Source organism: Ascaphus truei, chromosome 1 (assembly GCF_040206685.1).
Source record: "Ascaphus truei isolate aAscTru1 chromosome 1, aAscTru1.hap1, whole genome shotgun sequence".
Lineage (NCBI taxonomy): Eukaryota > Metazoa > Chordata > Amphibia > Anura > Ascaphidae > Ascaphus > Ascaphus truei.
Genome location: NC_134483.1, coordinates 73313308 through 73334163, shown reverse-complemented (window position 1 = coordinate 73334163; position 20856 = coordinate 73313308). Strand labels below are relative to the sequence as shown.

At 42.3% G+C, this 20856-nt stretch overlaps 1 protein-coding gene across 9 annotated transcripts in view; it reads left to right on the top strand.

Moving 5' to 3' along the window:
* PDE4D (phosphodiesterase 4D) overlaps positions 1 to 20856 on the top strand; it is a 1562913-nt gene that overhangs the window by 1510954 nt on the left and 31103 nt on the right. For 8 of the 9 annotated variants that reach the window (XM_075589581.1, XM_075589589.1, XM_075589616.1 and 5 more), the window contains 2 exons: positions 18194 to 18287; positions 20323 to 20501. In XM_075589581.1, coding sequence (XP_075445696.1) covers positions 18194 to 18287; positions 20323 to 20501 — 273 coding nt within the window. Of the gene's footprint in view, positions 1 to 9726; positions 10116 to 18193; positions 18288 to 20322; positions 20502 to 20856 lie in introns of those variants that run through there. The other variant, XM_075589654.1, reaches the window with a different exon arrangement.

The following is a 20856-nucleotide window of genomic DNA, read 5'->3' as shown; positions in this document are numbered from 1 at the left end:
CACACACAGTGACAGTGACACACACAGTGACAGTGACAGTGACACACACACACACACACACACACACACACACACACACACACACACACACAGTGACAGTGACACACACACACACAGTGACAGTGACACACACACACACACACACAGTGACACACACAGTCACAGTGACACACACACACAATAAGCCCACCTCTGCAAATACACACATAAAAATAAGGCCTCTCCCCCCCTTGGGGTGTTAAGGTGCCTGGGAGGGGAATATAAGGGGGCATGTGGGTTACCTGGGGCCCGTGGATGGGCTGCTGGATCAGCATAGGTAGCCAGTGCAGATGAGAGACTGGCAGGCCCGCGGAACCTAAAGGGAGGGACAGAGGGGCGGAGCCTAAGGAAGGGGAGGGCCCGGCATTACTGGAGGAGAGAAGGCAGGGGGGCAGTGCTGAGGGAAGGGGAGGACCCAGCCTTACTGGAGGAGAGAAGGGAGGAGGGCAGTTCTGAGGGAAGGGGAGGCCCGGCTTGCAGCACCTCGTCAAAACTCCGCCCCCCCCCCATCCTCCAATCACAGCCGGCATTCTCCTGCTATCTCCGCGCCCTCCGCTCGCTTGTGAGGGCAGCCAGCATCCTCTGCTCCCCGCAGCCCCAAGAGCCGGGACAATTTGAGAATCAATTGAAAACCGGGACAGCACATAAACAACCGGGACAGCACATGAAAAACTGGGACTGTCCCGGCTAAACCGGGACGAGTGGTCACCCTATGCATTTCACAATATAAATGAACATTTATATAGTGGTAAATATCTGCAAATGTTGTTCTTTAATTAACACACGGAAAACATGCACTTCTGAGCAAGAATAATGTTCTCTGTGTGACATTGTTCCATCCATAGGAGAAATGGGCCATTCCCCTTCCCTCAAACAGTAACATAATGTTCCTTTTAGATATACTTGAACAATACAGGACAAAAGAGAGAATGTTCACAGGCATCGGTTTTACTATAGTGTAATGAGAAGTCATTTGGATTTCAGTATCTTATTTTATTTTCGGCAGAGACTTTGTCTCAGACTTGCGTTTGTGCCATGGTGTTTAGAAACTGGGTCACATCATCTGGAAAATGTCTTCAGACTTAAAATGTGGCACTTTGTGACAACGCACAGATATGACTTCCAGTTTTTCTGCTTCTCTGTCAGTTTTATAAGTGGGTCAGCGGTGACATTTATAAATTCATTTTTGATATGTGTTTCAGTTTATTTTAATGACATCTATATACAGCAGTATCAGCTAAGTAAAATAAACTCTAAACATTATTATAGTTTCTAAACACAATGTATATACTCATGGCAATTTGTGCCTGATTAGAGTGGATAATATAGTTAAAGTGAATAACTGGCTGAAAAAGTAAAATACCCGATTCAATTAAATACTTAAAAGAATATATTGTTATGCAGCATGAAGTGTTGTATACAGTAAATTCAATAAAAATGCATTAACACTGGATTATTTGGTGGATTCAGGAAATTAAATGTTATCATTTTATGTGATTATTGTTATAATTCATTTGTAAGCTAGTATAGAGCTTTACTGTATATGTATTGTTCTACCAATGCCATGCACACTGTACTCAGAACGTGAAGACTTCAATATTTACAGCGCTGTGCCATACTGCCGTTCTTCTGTATGCAGAGCTTATACTGTAGCACCCACATGATTTGTCACCCATATGTTTTACTGCAAAGGCCTATAAAGGCAACAGGAGATTGGTGAAAAGCTTTATTATAATATCTTTATGGTGCATAAAGAAGGTAACACAAGTAAAGAGAGAGTCATGCAGTACGTCGATTACCTTTTTGGATCTAACTATTTCCAAAGCCCCAGAAGGATCCAGGTACCTCAAAACCATCACTTACAGAAAACCCACAGCGCTGACAGTCACCATCCACAACCCCATCATTCGGGGAATACTGACTAGTCAGTTCCTACGAATACGCAGGAACGGCATTGACTTAATAGACTTCAAAACACAAGCTAAAAGTCTGAAAGGGAATTCCTCCACTCAAATAGAAAGCGCACAATAGAGCAGGGGTGGGCAAAGTGCAGGGACGTTTTCTGAGGGGGCGTGGCGCTTTCACAGGCATTTAAATAAAATGCTGGGGGAGCGTGTGTATGTCTCTTACCTTCTCTCCGACGGCTTCTGGCGGTGAGTCGCCATGACAACGTGGAGTCAAATGGCAATGTGTTGCCATGGCAATATGATGCTGTGACGTCACATTACGATGCCGATGCTGGAGAAAAGGTATGGAAGGGGGGGGGATGTGAGCATGAGCATGGGGGAGAGCAGGCAAGGGGGCACAAACAAAAAAGCTTGCACACCCCTGCAATAGGGCACTGAAAACTCCTCACCAATCACTGCTTCACAACAAAGCAAAGGAAGACCCAGGGAAACAGATTAGGTGTATTGTGGCATTCAACAGGCAATCAAGTGACATTGAAAGGAATATTGAGAAAGCGCTGGCGCATATCCCTCAATGACGATGCTCTAATAAATGCACTTAACGAACATCCCAGCATTGTATGGCGGAAGAATCTCAGGGACCTGTTGGTCCATAGACACTTCTTGACAAAGAAACTTCCAGACATGTGGCTAGGAAAACAATCTAAGGGCGGCTTTAAATGTTATAACTTTAATGCCTGTGAATTAATCACCCCTAGTAAAAACGTCTCGAATTGGGACAATACCAGAAATCATCAATGAAAACAATGTATTAACTGTAAGACCGAAGGAGTCATTTACTTGGTTTACGCGCAGGTGCGACTTTTTTGTGCAGAGCGCACACATGCTATGTTCACCTTATGTCGATATTCGCTTTTCGGCAGGGGCCTGGAACCGAACCCGCCGTATTAGTGGGGTCCGCCTGTATATTTTATGGTACATGTATGTACATTGTTATATGATAGGTTACATTTTATTGATTGATAATCACTTTGACTATACTCTCTACATATAGTTGGTGTACGCCACATATACTGTAGGATCTCTTAGTGTGCCTCTCTTCGCACACCTTAATCGGTCTGCATAAAGAAGGTTCTCTAAACCAGAACCTGGTATTAAGCATTGAACTTTGTGCTTAGTTTTTAAAATGACACTGTCATTTTGTTTTCTACTAAAAGGAATTAAATTACGATTGGAAACAGATCAGAAAGGTCTTCCTTGCTTTAAGTAGAATAGTTATAATATGGAGTTTGAATACCGCTCACTAGAAACAGAGTTTCTACATTGGAACTGATCCCAGTTATGTGTTTGCAGAAATTATTGCCCGCAATCCCAATACATACAGCATTTAAAATGGAGTGCGGGCAAAATCTGAATGTATCCAATCCCTGCATTCAAATGTTGCCATATTCTTATGTTACTTTAAATTATTATCGTTTTGTTTGTAAAGCATCAACATATTCAACGGGGGTACAAGAGATTTGAAAATGACAAACAGTTACATACAAATAAGGACAAACATGCACCAAAAGATACAGTCGAGAGCTCGGCTCGTGAGAGTTTACAATCTAGAGGAAATGAGGGACAACGTTGAAACAAAAATGTAAAATGGCTGCTCATTGTGGGATGAAGTATAGCAGGCCTGCACAACTCCAGTCCCCGAGGGCCCAAAACAGGCAAGGTTTTCAGGATATCCCAAAATCAGCACAGCTGGCTCAATTAGTGGCTCAGTCATACTGAGCCACTAATTGAGCCAGCTGTGCTGAAGTAGGGATATCCTGAAAACCTGACCTGTTTGCGGCCCTCGAGGACTGGAGTTGTGCAGGCCTGAAGTATACAGTACTTCAGGTTGGAGTATGGTCCAGCCCGACAACTAATCCAGTTTGAGGGTCGGGATGTTACGTAGCGTGGAGATTGGTCCAGCCGCACAGCTGGTCCTAATGGGACTGGAGAAAGGGGGGAGGGAGATGGATGTTAGGGGTATGCCAGATAGGCTTTCTTGAAAAGGTGAGTTTTCAAGGAGTTTTTAAATGTCTGAAAGCTGAGGAAGAGTCTGATGGCACATGGTAGGGAATTCCAGAAAGTGTGGACAGCGTGGGAGAAGTCTTCTAAGCGCTAACGAGGCAGAAGCAAAGGCGGATGTCGTAGGCTGAATGTGGGAAGCATTTAGGAATATATTTGGGGATGAGAGCTGAGATGTATTGCGGGGCAGTGTCGTTGAGAGTTTTGTAAATCAGAGATAAGTTTTAAAATTTTATTCTAGATGATATGGGCAGCCAGTGTGGGGATATGTGTAGTGGAGCGGTGAGTGAGGTAAATGTCTGGCGGCAGCATTTTGGAATGCCAACTAGAAGAAGGTTACAGTAGTCAAGGCGGGACAAGTTGAGTGAGTGAATATATGAGTGAGAAAAGGGCATATCCTGACGATATTTCGGAGGTGGAGACGACAGGGCTTCATTGCGATTGTGGTGTTATTGACTGTGATGGAGAGTGTTGGTGTAGCGGTGGCAGTGGAAGGGGGAAAGCGTATTCATTCTGTTTTGTACATGTTAATCCTCAGGTTACGGTGGGACATCCAGGAAGAGATTGAAGAGAGACGGTTGGTGACACGGGACAGGAGAAAGGGGAGAGGTCAGGGGAGGAGAAGTAAATTTGGTTGCCATCAGTATAGAAATGATAGTGTACCAAAGAGGGAACGAAGGAGATGTGATGGAATAGGATCAAGGGGGCAGGTTGTAGGATGAGAGGAGCACGGAGACCTCATCCTTAGTGACAGGGAAAATTACTGTAGCTGCCGTGAACTTCGATGTGCAAATGGAGGTGTGTGGGATTGTGTGGAGTTTGACATGAAGAGATGTCATGTCTAATTGACTTAATATTGCCTGTGAAGTAGGTGGCGAGAAATCCGGCCATGAGGGTAGAAAGGTGTGCAGGTGTAGTTCAACACGGAAGGGAGTTAAAAGTGGTAAATAGGTGTTGAGGGTTAGAGGACAGAGTTTGTATGAGTCAAGAAAAGTAGGTTTAGACAGCAAGGGAAAGGTTAGTGTTATAGGAGATGAGTATGAATTTATCATGGAGGAAATCTGTTTTAGAGTGGAATTTTCTCCAGTAACATCCAACACTGCGAGAGCACTTTTAAAGGTAGTGGGTAAAGTATGTGTGCCGTGGTTGTGGCTTAGTTTATTGGGGGCAAATTGTGGTGGCAGAAGCTAATTTATCTAAGGCTGATGAAATTGTACTATCGTGTAGAGAGGTTGCTAGGTCAGGCCTGGAAAGAGTAGAGATGGGAGAGAGGAGAAATGGTAAAAAAAATGCTGAAAATTCAGGGGGTGGGGGGAGGGGGGGTCTAGGGCATGTAGATTTCTGTAAGTGCATGTGGAAGTAGGTGTTGTGGAGGGTGCAGAAGGTGTAGTGAAGCTAAAGGTTAGGAGGTGATGAGGAGTTAGAGACCGAGCAGCCGCTGGAGAAAAACAGGTCAAGGGAGTGTCTATGGTAGTGAGTAGGAGAGCAGGTCCATTGGGAGAGACTATAGGAGGAGGTTAAAGAGATAAAATAAACAGCTGAAGTAGCAATGGGATTGTCACTAGGTATGTTAATGTCTCCCAGGATGACAGTGGGTGTGTCAGAAGCTGCCATTATTTTTTAGTTAACACTTTGGGTTGATTTTTTTTTGTTCTTGAACCTGTGCTTTGTCTAACAGCTGGGATTAAAATGTTCAGCGGGCTAAAGAGGAGAAAGATGAAAAACAACTTTTTTTTTTTAACAATGCAAATGTACAAATTATCTAATGGGTAGTGTGGGAGGTAATCATTTGCATCTATTAAGAACAAAGCATTACAAGAGTGGTGTCAGCGCTATTCAATGGAAGTAACATGATCATTTATTTACTGGGACCAGATCATCAAGTGTTTGTTTGTGCCAGTGCTAGAACAAGTACAGACTCATCCTCATTAAAGTGTTCTGCACAGTTTTTTTCAGTGAATTGTCAGGATTAGATGATACCTTGAATGGGTAATTACTGTATATTTAAAATTACCAGGTTTATTTTTTTTTTACCCTTTCCCTTCTCTGGGCACTGAAACATCAACTCATTTTTAATTTTTTTTAACATTTTTCTGCTAACCAAAGCAGTAAGTTACCTCTTATTCTCAAATCAAGAATAGGGATGGCAAATATTATTGGTTATTTGTTAGGCACCGACAGATTACACAATGCTACCCAGCGGAGGGATATAAAACGGTGATATCAAATAAAAAAAATAGTAAGTAGAATGTATATGCCTACTGATGTGAGTGAGTTAGGAAGACGGGGTTCCTTGGAGGTTACTGTCTAAAGGGAAATGTGATAGCATATTGGGGACACAGCTGATATAATACAACTCGAGCAAATATACAGAGGGATCTCTGGTATTCACAGTGTCGTAAACAAAGAGCATATATAATGGCATCTGTCAGCATGAACATCTGTGGGATGAAGTCCATTCTTTTTGACAAAGATATGTAGGTAAATGTGCTTAACATATTTTTTTGCGAATAGGGCTTTTCCCACCTATTCTTACAGAGACACTGCAGAAAACGAGAATGAAATAACAGTAAGGAATCTTGATGAAGGTAGAGAAGAGAGAGTACTGTTTTATCATACGATTGTGTACTGTAGCCAACTGTCTGAAAGGAAGATCAACATTATGGCGCAGGTGCACAAAGCTCTGTTGAATCAGGGCAAATAACATCAGGTTACCTAAATCAGTAAAATAAGTCATTTCCCCAGAGTTTAACTCAAATCCACTAAGCTAATTATATGCAAAAACAACAACTGTCATGTAATTCCGCCTAGGGTTAACGTTAGGTTAATTTAGCACTACCTTGTGCTAAGCTTCAAATAACCTGAACCTCTCCCCATATTTCAGCATCTGGATGGGAGCAAGGTCACCTTTAGCTATGACCTCCCGTAAATAACGTCCAGTTAAATCCCTGCGTTAATCTGCAGGACCTTTAGTGGCTATGTGATGTTAGGGGGAATACCTCTTTAGCATATCATTAGCACTAACGGCCTTAAACAACATAACCATACGTTATTTAAGGAGTAGCACTGGGTTAGCGTTAGGTTTTTTTGCTTTAGTGCATAAGCGTTCTGATAAACCTAACGTTAACATTATGTTAAATAGCTTAACGGAGCTTAGTGCATCAGGGCCTGTGTACTACAGTACATCTTGGCCCCATTGTCAGATTATATGCAAGACAGTTCTTGTTGGATACTATTTTTATTGGCAAAATAAATAATAACTATTAACACCATCATGGCTGGAGGGAATAAACATGTACTACACTTTTCTTTTGTTTGGATAGTTGAATTTTATTTTGTATGGTGACATTAATCATCTCTAAATACACTGTATTTAGAACGCAATAATGTACTTCAATTCTTTCTCTAAATGATGCTCCACATCATTCAGAAATATATGCTCTTTGATGTACTTCTTTTGTCTTTGGAGACTCGTGCACAACATTGTGTGTGGTTTTTTTTTGTCCAATGAAAGGCACACAAACCAACCACGAATCCCACTTTTTCCAGTATAGCACTTCCGTTTTCCTTAAAAACAAAACGATTGTGTCTCACTCGGTTGTACAGTATAAGGTGAGCAGAATGTAAGAAAATCCAAAAAGGTGGAGCTGCATTTTCTCGAATTCCTGGGTTTAATGTAAACTAACAAGTTATACAGAAGTGAAAGCGGTTTAGGTTATACATTCACTGATTGCACAAAGGAAAAAGCAGTTTCACACACTGCTACAGCCAGATAAAACTTCAGCAATGTTTTATAGCCAGTGCCCCCTTTCTGAGCAGAATATATTCTTCCTACGCACTACTAGTCCCAGTCATTGTTATCAGTGGAATCTCTTCAGTAGTTAAAGGATTTCTGTTAGCACCCGCGATTCCTTAGCTCTGTGCTCAGTTGCAGTCTGCCTCTTTCTTGACCACAATCATAGCCACAAGCTTTCTCAAGGCACCAGCCAGTCATTGTGTGCAGCTGAGTCAGTCATGTGGCAGAAATGTCACTTAGTATATGTGGTGTTTCCCTGCAGTATAACTAATATGACGGCATCACTGTAGATGCAATATCATAGGGCAGAAGTGGGCAACGCCGGTCCTCAAGGGCCAGCAACAGGTCAGGTTTTAAGAATATCCCTGCGTCAGCACAGGTGGCTCAGTTGAAGACTCGTGCTCAGTCAAAGATTGAGCCACCTGTGCTGAAGCAGGGATATCCTTAAAACCTGACGTGTTGGTGGTCTATGAGGACTGACGTTGGCCACCTCTGTCATAGGGGGATCAGTTTAACCATTAATATGACTATTAACATTATAACAACTGATTTTCTATCTCTGGTTGTTTGATGAAATGAAGAGTTTTGTCACTTTTAACATAGTGAATTAATTTGAATGCAACCCTTAAAGAATGCATTAAATATAGTGTGATAAAAGAATTAGATTGTTTCTATATGATGCATTATGTATATGTGCAGTATATTCCTGCTTATCTGAGAAAAGGTTCAGCATACTGCAGCCTTTACATTTATGGGGTTGTGAGTCGGACTTGGCTTAAAGAAAGGCATTTTCGTCTTGTACCTTTTTTCTCGTCATTGTATTTCGTTTCTTTGCTCCAACTCTACCTTGTGCAAGTCATCAAGGGGGGCTGGGGAGGAATATAGTGATCTGTATATATTATAATGTCAGGTATCACATTCTGCATCTTAATGTTTCTGCCTTTTGTCTGCGCCAGCTTCAAGGTGCCTTAAACCTCTTGGCTAATATCTGCATAAACTGTAGGAAATGTGGTTGACAAGCTGCTTACAGTACATGTCACACAGCAAAACATGGTGCAATGCATCAAACACACTTCTCTTTGCATTGATACCTACTGTACATTATATGCAATGCACATTTTATAATAAACACAGAAGGCTCTATTGCTACTGTAGTACAGTATTGTCCTTTTCCCTTTGGATTAACGTCTAATTATATAGTTGTGTGGTAAATTAAAACCTCACTGCGAAAAAAGATCTGTGTCAGATGGAAGATAGATATGTATTTAAGTTGCAAGCAGAAGGAAAGCATACAATGATAAAAGTTACATGCATAAGTAGTTGCGTTACAGTATGTACATAGAGCCCTTGGATGTGGTTGCATTCATCTGCAGAAACATTACTTTGTACAGGTAGCAATTTCACAGGACTGATCTACTGTATTTTTAATAGCAGGGCAGCTATTGTAGCTAACTCCATAGCCATATACCTGTACCATACAGTTTGTTGCTGCTATGCCCTCAGAATTGTGACAAGCTGTATTCCTTTTGTCCTTACCTTACTCATACATATTCAGTGCAAAAACACTCCTCAAAAGTGAAAGCCCTGCAAATCACAGAAAATATCTCTGACAGCAAAAACCCATCATGAGGTTTTAAGGCAATTAGAGAGTACAAAAGAAAAGCAAAAAAGTGTGCTAATTAATCTTCTCGCTGCAGAGCTGCTGCTGCAGGGATTCCATTACTAAATGTCACTTACAGAAGAAAGAAAAACCCTGTTCCAAGGAGATTTACCCTCTGTGACCAATCAGAACATTTCATACGTAATGCTATACATCTCCTGCTTTCACTGCTTTCAGAAGGACATGTGATTGGTTCTCATATGGGGTCTATGGGTGGGTCTACCAGGCACTGTTGATGGCTTTGCTTGAAGGTCCTTATTTGGTCGCTGTTGGCAGAACAAGTCTTCCCAGTAGCTAAGCATCTTGGCATACATTTATCATCACGCCCTGGTGCACAGGAAAGATGCAGATTCTCAGCTCCTTGGATTTTTCTATAGCAGTCTCCTTGTTTATGCTAATCCTGGACTATCAGAGCCCCCTGGATTTTTACAAATGGTATGCGTACAACCAGAGTGCAGTCCAATGGGATTTTATTCCAGAATGCAGCACATGTACCTAATTCCGAATCTCACGCAAAGTAACAACCAGAGATAAAACAGGCCTTTTTTTGGGGGAAGAACGGAATAGTTTTACCTGTGCTGATAGAATTCAAACCACCGTCAAGATGCCTGAAGCAAACTATTTGCTTTCTGTGTCCTGGGGCTACATAAAGGTAAATATCCCTGTATATGTTAGGGAGTATAAATAAAAGCCTGTTGTTGTGCTCTTAAAACAGTAACTGTAATCTGTTTAGTAGCGGAAATCTTAAAAATGCCATGCACCCACCATTGCAAAATAAGGGGTTAATTGGCATATATTGTTATTTTGTATTGTTAAGGGAGTGTGTAATGTGTGTACAGTAGGGGGTTAAGATGTTTATATTGAGAAGTTTGAAAAAGAAATCTCCTCTGCAGTGTGTGAGAACCCAAATATATAGTTTGTAGAAAGCAATGTGTCATTTTAAGTGCCGAGTGGAGAAAGATTGCATGGTAACATGGATAGGTGTGCACATAGCGTGCTTCTGATTCCGTGTTATGGCCGTTTCCAAGTAATGGCCTGAATAATGTGTTTTTGTTCATCTTTCCTGGTTAACTTCTGCATGGTACACAGTGTGCTTGATGGCTGGAATATTGACTAAGCCGGATATGTAGGTACTGTGAAGCACACTGATCTATACAAATTATGCGGTGTGCTATTAGGCATTGAACAACCCTGCTATTCTTAGCCACACTAACTGGTTCTGGGACGTAGAAATTCAATTCTCTGTTGTGAAAAATAACGGTGGTTTTATTGCATAAGCTATACAAATACACTAATATAAATGTGTACATTAACTTTTTTAGCAGAAGACCATCAGTCTATTGCTGTCAATTGTGTGCTGATGGAATGACTCGAGTCCCATGCCCCCTTTATTATTTTCGTTGGACAGCACGTTTTCTAAGTAGATTTGTTAGACATGCATATAATTAGTCTCATGCGATTTTAAATAGAATATTCAACTGTCTTTTTCATTGATTTTTCAAAAACCTTGATCTACCGCAGTTTAGAAATAATTAGCCTATTGACAGTAGTATCGTAAGTGACATAATAACGCTGTTTAGACTTCAAAATAGAAATGGTGATAATCACAGATATGAATTTCAATAGTCATTTTAGAAAGAAAGCCCCTGTAATTGATGATGATTGATTCTTGTGGAGCATTTAGGAGAAAGGAGAAAGGCTGTGCCAGAGATATTGCGTTTTTTTTTTTTAGATTCCACAAATACAATTAGTAGAATTTCCTAAATGCAGATGGTTACATCTAAAGTACATCTTTTGTGTCGTACCGCGTGTATATTTTGTATTGTATTTTGCAGACATTTAACATTTTAATCGTGCGGCACAATCTCTATAGCTATGTGCCAGACCAGTATTTTTTTTTTTTTATCATAACGGATTCCCCTTTGTACATTCATCACATTTACCTTCATATTTTTGTATTTTCATCTTGTGTGGGTACTTTAGGTGATAGCCTGGGATTAGGGCGATGAGATAAAAATATGAACTTAAACAATGAGCAGAATAAGTAGTCACAACATACAACAGATACATAACCTTCCATCTTTGCTTGTATCACGTTGTATCTTTTTATTTGCCCACCTGGATATTGGAAGACTAAGGCCGCGCTTATAGTGCTGGCGACGGTGAAGTCACCGTTTACGTTACCGTCGCCACCAGCGAAAGTTATGATTTGAAGCGACGTCGCTGGCGACAAGGCCAGTGACGTCACTAAAAGGGGCGGGCCGCACAATTTGATTGGTTTAGAGACAAGTCACATGTGGCGACTGTCTCTAAAAGATCAAATAGACCCAGCTTCAAAATGTTTTGTCGCTCCGTCGCAGTCGCGCTTACTACAAGCGCTTGCGACGGAGTCAATGTGTTTGTCTTGGAGCGACGTCGCAAGGCACTATAAGCGCAGCCTAAGGCTTCACTTATAGTATCGGCGACAGCAATGCGACGTCGCGTCAAAACAAATGTATTACCGCCATCGCGTGCGCTCATAGTAAACGCGATGCGACGTCTTTGTCGCGATCGCTGGAAGTCACTACAATTTGATTTTTCCAGCAACCGCAGCGTGACGTCAGCGTCGCTGTCACTATAAGCGCAGCCTAAGCAGTGCATTATATATGACTCAAAGTGGAAGCATATGTGATTCTCTCCGCTTGCAGGTTGTGATTCCCTTTTATAACATATTGAAAACTGATACATACTTTGTTTTTGTTATAGAATATTCTAATAGCTGTAATTCTCCAAAGGAATATAGGATTGCTGGCACAATGTGACACCATTTTATTCAACCTAACGATTAAATGTTTATGATGTTTTTAGATGACATATGTACAGTACCATAAGCTTTCACAGACGTCAAATGGGCAACATCTACTAAACAAATACTCATATAAATGTGTGTGTGTGCGCGCGCGTGTGTGTAAAATATTGCAAAAATATCAAATAAGATGTGAACAAGTGAGGGCTGAAGTTGTGCTTAAAGTACTGGTCTCTGAAGTTGTCTCTGAAGTGCACGTCTCTGTTACCCAGATCAAAATGAGACTAAGATATTTAGGGCATGGATTCATTGCAGACTGTGTATGAGGTAAATGCCATGTAGCATCTCTGTTCGTTTAAATGATTATTATTTTTAAATGCGTACATTTAGTAAATGTCGTCATAGCTGTGACGTTGGGCCCAGGTTTAGGCAGCGAGCACCTGTGATAGGTCAGACCTGGCTTTACAGATGATGTTGACGAAGGGTGAAAATCCCAGTCCCAATCGCTTCCTCTCTCATATACTGTAGCATTGCAGGGCAAATTATGCCCAACCCGCTATAATTAACATGAACACGGTCGTTTTTAAACAATTAGTTTTGAATTTCACTCCAATACAAATAACACTACGCAGCCCTACAATATTTCTGCCCTAGCTCTGCTTGGCCAATAAATAATAATGACATAATAAAAAATAGTTTCCTATCGTGAGCTTATTTATATAAACACACAAACATCTTAAAAGTGACCCACTGTAATTAGTTGCATATTATGGCTCTTCTCTGGGTGGCTTTTACTCTTTCACACAAAGTGCTGTAATTCAGCGCCTGCAGTGAGCTGATGTGTATCTGTTAAATATAGGTTTGCCAGGTGGCTTGTCCAAAAATACTGGGCACAATGGTAAAAGATGCAAGAAGCCCCCCACCCTCCCCAATACATATACACCCCCCTAAACATATAGAAAATACCCCCACCTCCCCAATACATATAAAAAGTACCCCCATCCCCCAATACATATAAAAAAAATACGCCCCAATAAATATGTATCCCCCAAATATATATAAGAATCAGACTTACCTTTGGGACGGTCTCAGGTCGGTCCTGGTTGATGGGGGGGGGGGGGGGGCGGTGACTGTGGGGGGGAACTGGTGGCTGTGGCCAGTGAATGGGGGGTGAGGGTTGGTGACTGCGGGGTGCCCGGTGGCAGGTCACAGCAGTTCCCGCTGGCATTGGCTCTCCCCCGCTACAGGCTTCTCCCTCACTGTCTGTCCCACGCCGAGGTGTCTGATGCTGGCGTCACCTGCGCCGGACCTCCCTCTCACTCGCACCGGAAGCCCAGCTGACTTCCGGCGCTGACGTCATAGAGACCCGGCGTGCGTCAGCAGCAGACACCTCGGCGTGGGACAGACAGTGAGGGAGAGCCGGCAGCAACTGCTGTGGTCTGCTGCCGGGCCCTCCGCAATCCGGTATTACCTTTAATTTTATACCGGATGCAGGGGCAAAATACCGGGCTGTCCGTTTCAAAACCGGACACCTGGCAACCCTAGATATATACACTATATATATATATATATATATATATATATATATAAATACTGTGTGCGTGACAACAAATAAATGCTCCTACAAATATTTCATTCTGGGGCCGTCATTTACTTGGAGAAAGAATGTAACACATGCTGGTTGGTGCAGGCCCACTATTTCAGGGGTGGCCAACTCCAGTCCTCAAGGGCCACCAACAGGTCAGTTTTAAGGCTACCCCTGCTTCAGCACAGGTGGCTCAATCAACTACTGAGCCACTGATTGAGCCAGCTGTGCTGAAGCAGGGATATCTTGAACCTGACCTGTTGGTGGCCCTTGAGGATTGGAGTTGGTCACTCCTGCACTGTTTAGTACTTTCTGGATGAATATCACATCCCACTTTTTGCTGAGGATCTATTTGAAATCTGTAGATTGTGTTGGTGTTAATTGCTAGCACATACTGTATTTTTCCCCCAACTGTCCATGTTATTCTGATTCAGTGCATGTGCGCACTTGTCTATTAGCATCACACTTCCTCTTCTGACTATCTTGTTATTTTATACATTTCATCTGTGATTATTGCACTGTGTTTGCAGGGCAGCACACCACTGCTAAATTGGACACATTTCATGTGCTGTTTTCCTGTTGCCAAAGTGCATTTTTTTAAAAATTAAATAAGTTTTTATAGGGAAAAAAACCTACTAGAATCCGAATAAGTATAAAACTTTTTTGTTTGTTTAAATAAAGCTTTATTGTCTCAATTTAACGGGCCTTTTTGCAATGCTGCATCATTTCCTAGGCTGCGGTCCCAGTCACTGCTACAGCTCACACCTCGGCGTGCGCTGTGCGTGTAAGCACCGCCCCTCAATGGGGCTGGGCCCAGTACTCACCTTCCCGCTGAAGGTGCAGCTGCGCTGTACTCGCAGTTTTTTTTAACTCAATGGAATTGAGTTCAGCACTGGCGCCGGAGGCGTGGCCACGCCCCCACCAGCGGTTCACCCAATGAGGACTTTCTTTTTAGAAAGGAAAGGTATACAGGTGTAGCCCTTTTTCTGACGCTCTAAAGAGACTACGGGTACTGCACACACCTGTGGCTCCAGGAGATCTGAGCCTCTGCTTGCTGGGAGCCTGGGGGAACACTTATTTAGCGCAGCGCCTCCACTTACCCAGGACCCCCATCGTGTAAGGTTCCCCTGGGTAAGAACAATATTCACACACATGATTGTAACTGACTTTACTAGAACGAAATGCGGCCTTCTCACTTATCATTGGCATAACACATAACACACCTTACTTAACTTATACTATAACGCTAGTCATAAGCAGCAATACAAAACACACGCCTAATAACTGGTACTGTCCTTATAACGGTAGTGGCTCAGCCACGCTCCTAATGAGTAATGTCTCTGTCCCGTCACTGCGTGCCCCACACACCGTGTCCATGTACTATATTATGAATGGTAGGCCCAGTCCTTTGGCCACTCCACTAGTGTCCCCAAAGAGTGTTCCCTAAGGCGGGATCAGCGCCTGTTGACTGGTGTTGGTGCACTTTGTTGTAAATACCTTCCGGTCACTGCGGTGACCGGTAACAGCTTCAAAAAGGATCAGACGAATCAGCGGCCTGCCTCCTGTGTCGCAATGTCCCGCCGTCTGGTCCCAAACGGCTCGCCACAACCTTGTTCCGCACGCTTGTCCCTAGCTGTTGTACAGTAAGGGAAACGTGTCTACCACTATAGGGCGTCCCTGCAGCACTGCAACCTACTGTGACTCAGGGGTTCTCCTAGGGGTCTGCGGGGAAGAGCTGTCCTATGCAGGCGGGTCACGGACCCCCTGCACTCACACTACCTCCTCCTTCACCTTCCGGATCCCCTCTGCCTAGCGTGGCCTCTCCCCCACGCTTCCCTTTCCTCCTCCCGTGATTCCAATCCCCTGATTGGTTCCCAGACATCAGGTGACTGTGCTAGAGCTCATGGGAGTTGTAGTACACCAACGGAGCCTTTCCCTTATTGGCCCGTCGTTCGCGCGCTTGCATTGCGCATGCGTGACCTCTCTGCTCTGTCAGTGCCCTCTGAAGGTTGCGCAATAAACATGGCGGCGCCCTGTACTATCGCGCCACCGCGAAACCCCACACCACTCTCTCCGGCATTGCAGCAGCATAGGTGCCTAACACACACACCCCTACACAGGGATATTCCAAATAAGTAAACATGGGAAGGATGTTGATCCAGGGAGTGATCTGATTGCCAATTATTGGAGTCAGGAGGGAATTTATTTTCCCCTTATGAGATTTCACTGGATGATATGTCACTGGGGTTTTTTGTTTGCGTTCCTCTGGATCAATGTACTGTAAGTACGGATATAGGAGAAAGTATCGTCATCTAAATTTAGCATCGGTTGAACTTGATGGACGCATGTCTTTTTTCAACCTCATCTACTATATAACTACTGTATGTAAATCATTCTCTACTATTTTAATATGTTTCATGAAACAAGTTATCTTTATTAAATATACTCCTGAAAGCCTTAATCAGAGTATTAGACCAGAACCCATCATGGAAAATATATTGTACACGGCAATTGTTATGGGCGTATACCTAATTGAGAACAAAATCGATAGTGATCTAAGTTAAGGCAGTTCTTAGACTATGGCGTCCCTTCTTAAAAGTATCTACAACCAGACCCAAGATAAGTTATGGTGAGTAAAAAAAGTGACAACAACCTTCCACCGTACTTTATACTGTACAGCAAATATGAATATCACTTGTGAGCACATTTACACGTTTCAGACAGATCGGCAACCCAGCTTTTCCCCATTATCTCTTCCACTGCAGCCAGGGATTCTGGGAAATTACATGAAAATGAGCACACAATGCTCTTAGAATATATATGTTATCAATACTTTCAAATTTGTAACTAAGGATTAAAAAGTGAAGATGGCTATCTTTGTATGTGAAAAATCTTTTTTGTTGCACTGAGAATCAAACCTGCAATGATAATAATAATAGCATGTTCTTGTATAGCGCTGCTAGTTTTACGTTGCGCTTTACAGAGACATTTTGCAGGCACAGGTCCCTGCCCCATAGAGCTTACAATCTATGCTTTTGGTGCCTGAGGCACAGGGAGATAAAGTGACTTGCCCAAGGTCACAAGGAGCCGACACTGGGAATTGAACCAGGCTCCCCTGCTTCAAACTCTCAGTGCCAGACAGTCAGTGTCTTTACTACACTTCAGTATAAAAAGTTTTACAGGGTGACTTGCAAGCCAATTATTTGGTGGTAGCATTCTCTGTGGTAAATGAGAGCAATAAAATGATCTCTTTCCTTCCCAGCGACAGCAAAATCTCTGGGGGAATGTAATTACACAAAGGGAGGATTAACGGAGTGGGGAGATGGAGAGGGAATATTAATTGGGACACTTCTATACTTGGGGACTGGGAAGTGTGAACTTTTATTAGTACAGTATGTACAATGCTCTGAAACAATTGACATATTCATTCTTCTTTATTTCTATGTTTAAAAGCATTGCTAGTAGACTTTTTTTTAGCTGACTGGAAATATTAATAAGTAAACCGTTGCCATTTGGGTCTTTTTATGCCTTCTTTTTATGCATATGGTTTTTAGAAGTGGAAATTGAACATGTCTAGCTAATTTATAGAGGTATTTTTTTCCTGGCTAGAGAATTTACATGAAATACAAGAAGACTTGCAATGCCCCTATTTGTTATGCTGTGAAGCTAGCTTCCCATGATCAGGAAGAATGTTCCTCTAGTTCCGGTTTATTTGAATGGAGCAGGCATCTTCCAAAGCAAGGGGAAGACTGCTTCACAACATATTGCATAGGGGCTGTTATGTGAGCCATTTAAAATGGATCTCTACATTAAAGAGGCAATTGAAGCTGGCGATTGTTTTTGTGTGAATTGTAATTTTTTCCTCATTGGATTGAAGCAGGGGGTCTCTGGACCTGAACCCTATTAATTTAAGCTCCGGGGACCCCTTTCTTCTAGAGATACCGCCGTAGGGGGTGCCGGTAGCAGTTCCCCTCAGCTGGCAGGGTTCACATAATGGCGACGTTTCAAAGTTGCCGCGCCCTGCGGGCCAATAGGAAGCCATGATGTCATCGGGTTCGGCTTCCTATTTGCCCACGTGACGCAGAAGCTTTCAACGTTGCTAAAATACCGGCACCCCTTAGGGGGTCTTTATCTCAGGAAGCAGAGGGTCCCCGGAGCTGAAATTAATGGGGTTCAGCTCCGGAGAGCTTGGTTGTGTTTTTGCACACAGCTATGTTCCTCTCCTGTTAAAGAAATATTAGATGTTCTCCACCATGCTGTAGATATAAATGTTTGCATTTTAGGACACAGTTATAAATGTCATGCTTTACCATACAGTACGTATCTTTATTTATTTTGTAATTATATATTCTTTTTACAGTTCAAGAGAATGCTCAACCGGGAGCTTACCCACTTATCTGAAATGAGCCGGTCCGGCAACCAGGTCTCCGAATATATTTCAAACACATTTTTAGGTAAGACCAGCATGCTCCCTTCTGTCTTCTTCTTTGTGTTCACATGACGGCATGGAGATTAAAGCAAGCCTGTCCGTTTATCCCTGGCTTTTGTATGTCACTACGTTACATAAGCTGAACTGTGAGGTATTCAGACGCGGACACATGGCGATTTGTGTTCAAAATAGCTTAAAGCTCTCTTATTTTGCTTAATTGGACTCTGCAATCCCTTTTGCATCTACGTGTATGTGGGTTGCTCAGCATACATTTGCAGTGCATTATGGATCAGCGTCATGCACTAACCATTTCATTGCTGGAGCAGCATGCAGCGCACTTAGAGTAATGTATTGCAGGTCTCTCCAGCACTAGTGCAGTTAAGGATCTGCCTTCCTTATAATATCCCCACACGAGAGGCATACAGTATGCTGCAGTAAGAAGGCAATTGGTTCTCCATTTTGGCATTATTCACTGTGGAGAGGAGATAAAGGCAACGGATGTAATATGTGCCGGAGACAGCTAATATATCACTTGGCACTTAAAGATTATTATGCTAATGTATAATTTCACAGCAGCATTTCTGCAGTAGGAAGGGTAAGAACGCCTTGGAATACATTTCCAAAACATTTTCTTTTTTTAGAAGAGGGAAAATGCTTTCATGGGCTCAGTGGGAGTCCTACATGTGCAGGTAACAGCGGTACGTTGGCATTTCCTGCTTGAACGGGAAGCGTGATAAATATGACTATGGCAACATCTGAACATCTCACGTCTGGGAGAATACTTTCATCTACTCAGCAGCATTGGGGATGGGATGTCTTGGAATCCCCCTGCACTATCCGCCTGGAAATCACTGATATGTAACTAGAACCCTCAAGGCGAAGGCAATAAGATTGCTTTATTTCTCCCGTCACTCAAAGGAGATGTTTTTATCGTGCTGAGCAATAAAATGCAGCAATCCCTAAATTGTCTTTAGACTGACAACGGCAATGGGAAACAAACTGAAACATAATCGTAATAACAATAGCTCCGGCAAAGATATACGTTATGAGAGAGAAATATGGTCTGAAGTTTTAACCATGTACAGTAGTATATATGGTCTCCAGTTTTAGCCATGGTCGTAAAATTGACGCTACAAGAAAACACAATTATTATGACTGTTATTCTCACTTGTGTGACTGAGCAAGTCATTCTGTTTGGTGGACGCTCTGAAAATATATATTCCCAAATAAAAGAACTGCTTGGTAAAGGCAGGCGGTGAAATAAACTGTGAAAAATATTTGGTAACCCTAGCAACAACCTGCTAACCTGGGAAATCCCGCCACTTACAGTATGCAAATCCTTTTACATCAAAGTCAATAGCAGCCTTTCAAAGTGTCTGAGGAAACATTATGGGGTTGGCAGCATTTCCAGGCTACAAAACTTGTGTCAAACACTGCACTAGAAAGACCAATATTTTTTCCATTAAAAGCAATTTTATCTTGGATGAATGTGATGCATTTTCTTTTGCTACAGTTTTGCTTCCTTTTTGCAACTGGCCTGACATTGATAAATAATACCCTATTGTTGCGTAGTTTGCAATGAGAATATAATCTTTTTAGCTAAGCATTGGGAAATCCCACAGGGTGTTCTGGTCGATGTGAAATCTTTCCGACCGTTTCTTACTTTTTGCTTGAGTTCACCTGCCGGTTGTACTTAGGATTTTCCCATTTCATTTATTTAAACGTTGTGCATATGCCTAAAAACATAAACATCACGGCACACACTGTGGCAAAGATTCTCTTGTTTGTTGCAGTCGAGAAAGCTTCTCTTTATCTTGTGCTGGTGAAGAGTATCAGTGAACTGACAACCTTGTCTTTATGGCAACTTGTTTGAATATATTTGTGCCCTAACAAAACCCCCAAAAGACTGAAAATAATGATTTCCCTGGTTTCTAGTCTGCAGGATAGTGTTTGTGCGATTTTTTTTTTAACCCTTTCACCTATATTCTGGGGCAGTGGGATATAATATTGCCATTTTTTTTTTTTTTATATAGTGTGACATGTATATGTTTGTTATTTAGATAAACAACATGAAGTGGAAATGCCTTCACAGGCCCAGAAGGAGAAAGAGAAAGAGAAAAAAAAGAGACCCATGTCCCAGATCAGTGGGGTGAAAAAACTAATGCACAGCTCTAGCTTAACAAATTCAAATATCCCCAGGTTTGGAGTCAAAACTGAACATGAGGATTCTCTAGCCAAGGTAAGGAACCCACTTACGTATGTATGTGAGCGAGCAAAGCCAACAGCAATCAGCATATGTTGGTGTGTATCATTTACCGATGAGACCCACCCTGCCCTCTGTTTGTCCAAGTTGTGTATATGGTTTCTGTATTTGTTGCTATTTTGTCTAATCTTGGAAACAGAAATGCTGTAAGCAGTAGTATATAGGTGGGACTTGTGGGCCTTCAGCCATTGTAACTAGACTGAGCCTCTTTTATTGTTCAAAATTCTTATTGGTACAGAGCAGGCAAGCTGTACAGGCACACAGTACCCCGGTTTAAGGACACTCACTTTAAGTACACTCGCGAGTAAGGACATATCGCCCAATAGGCTAA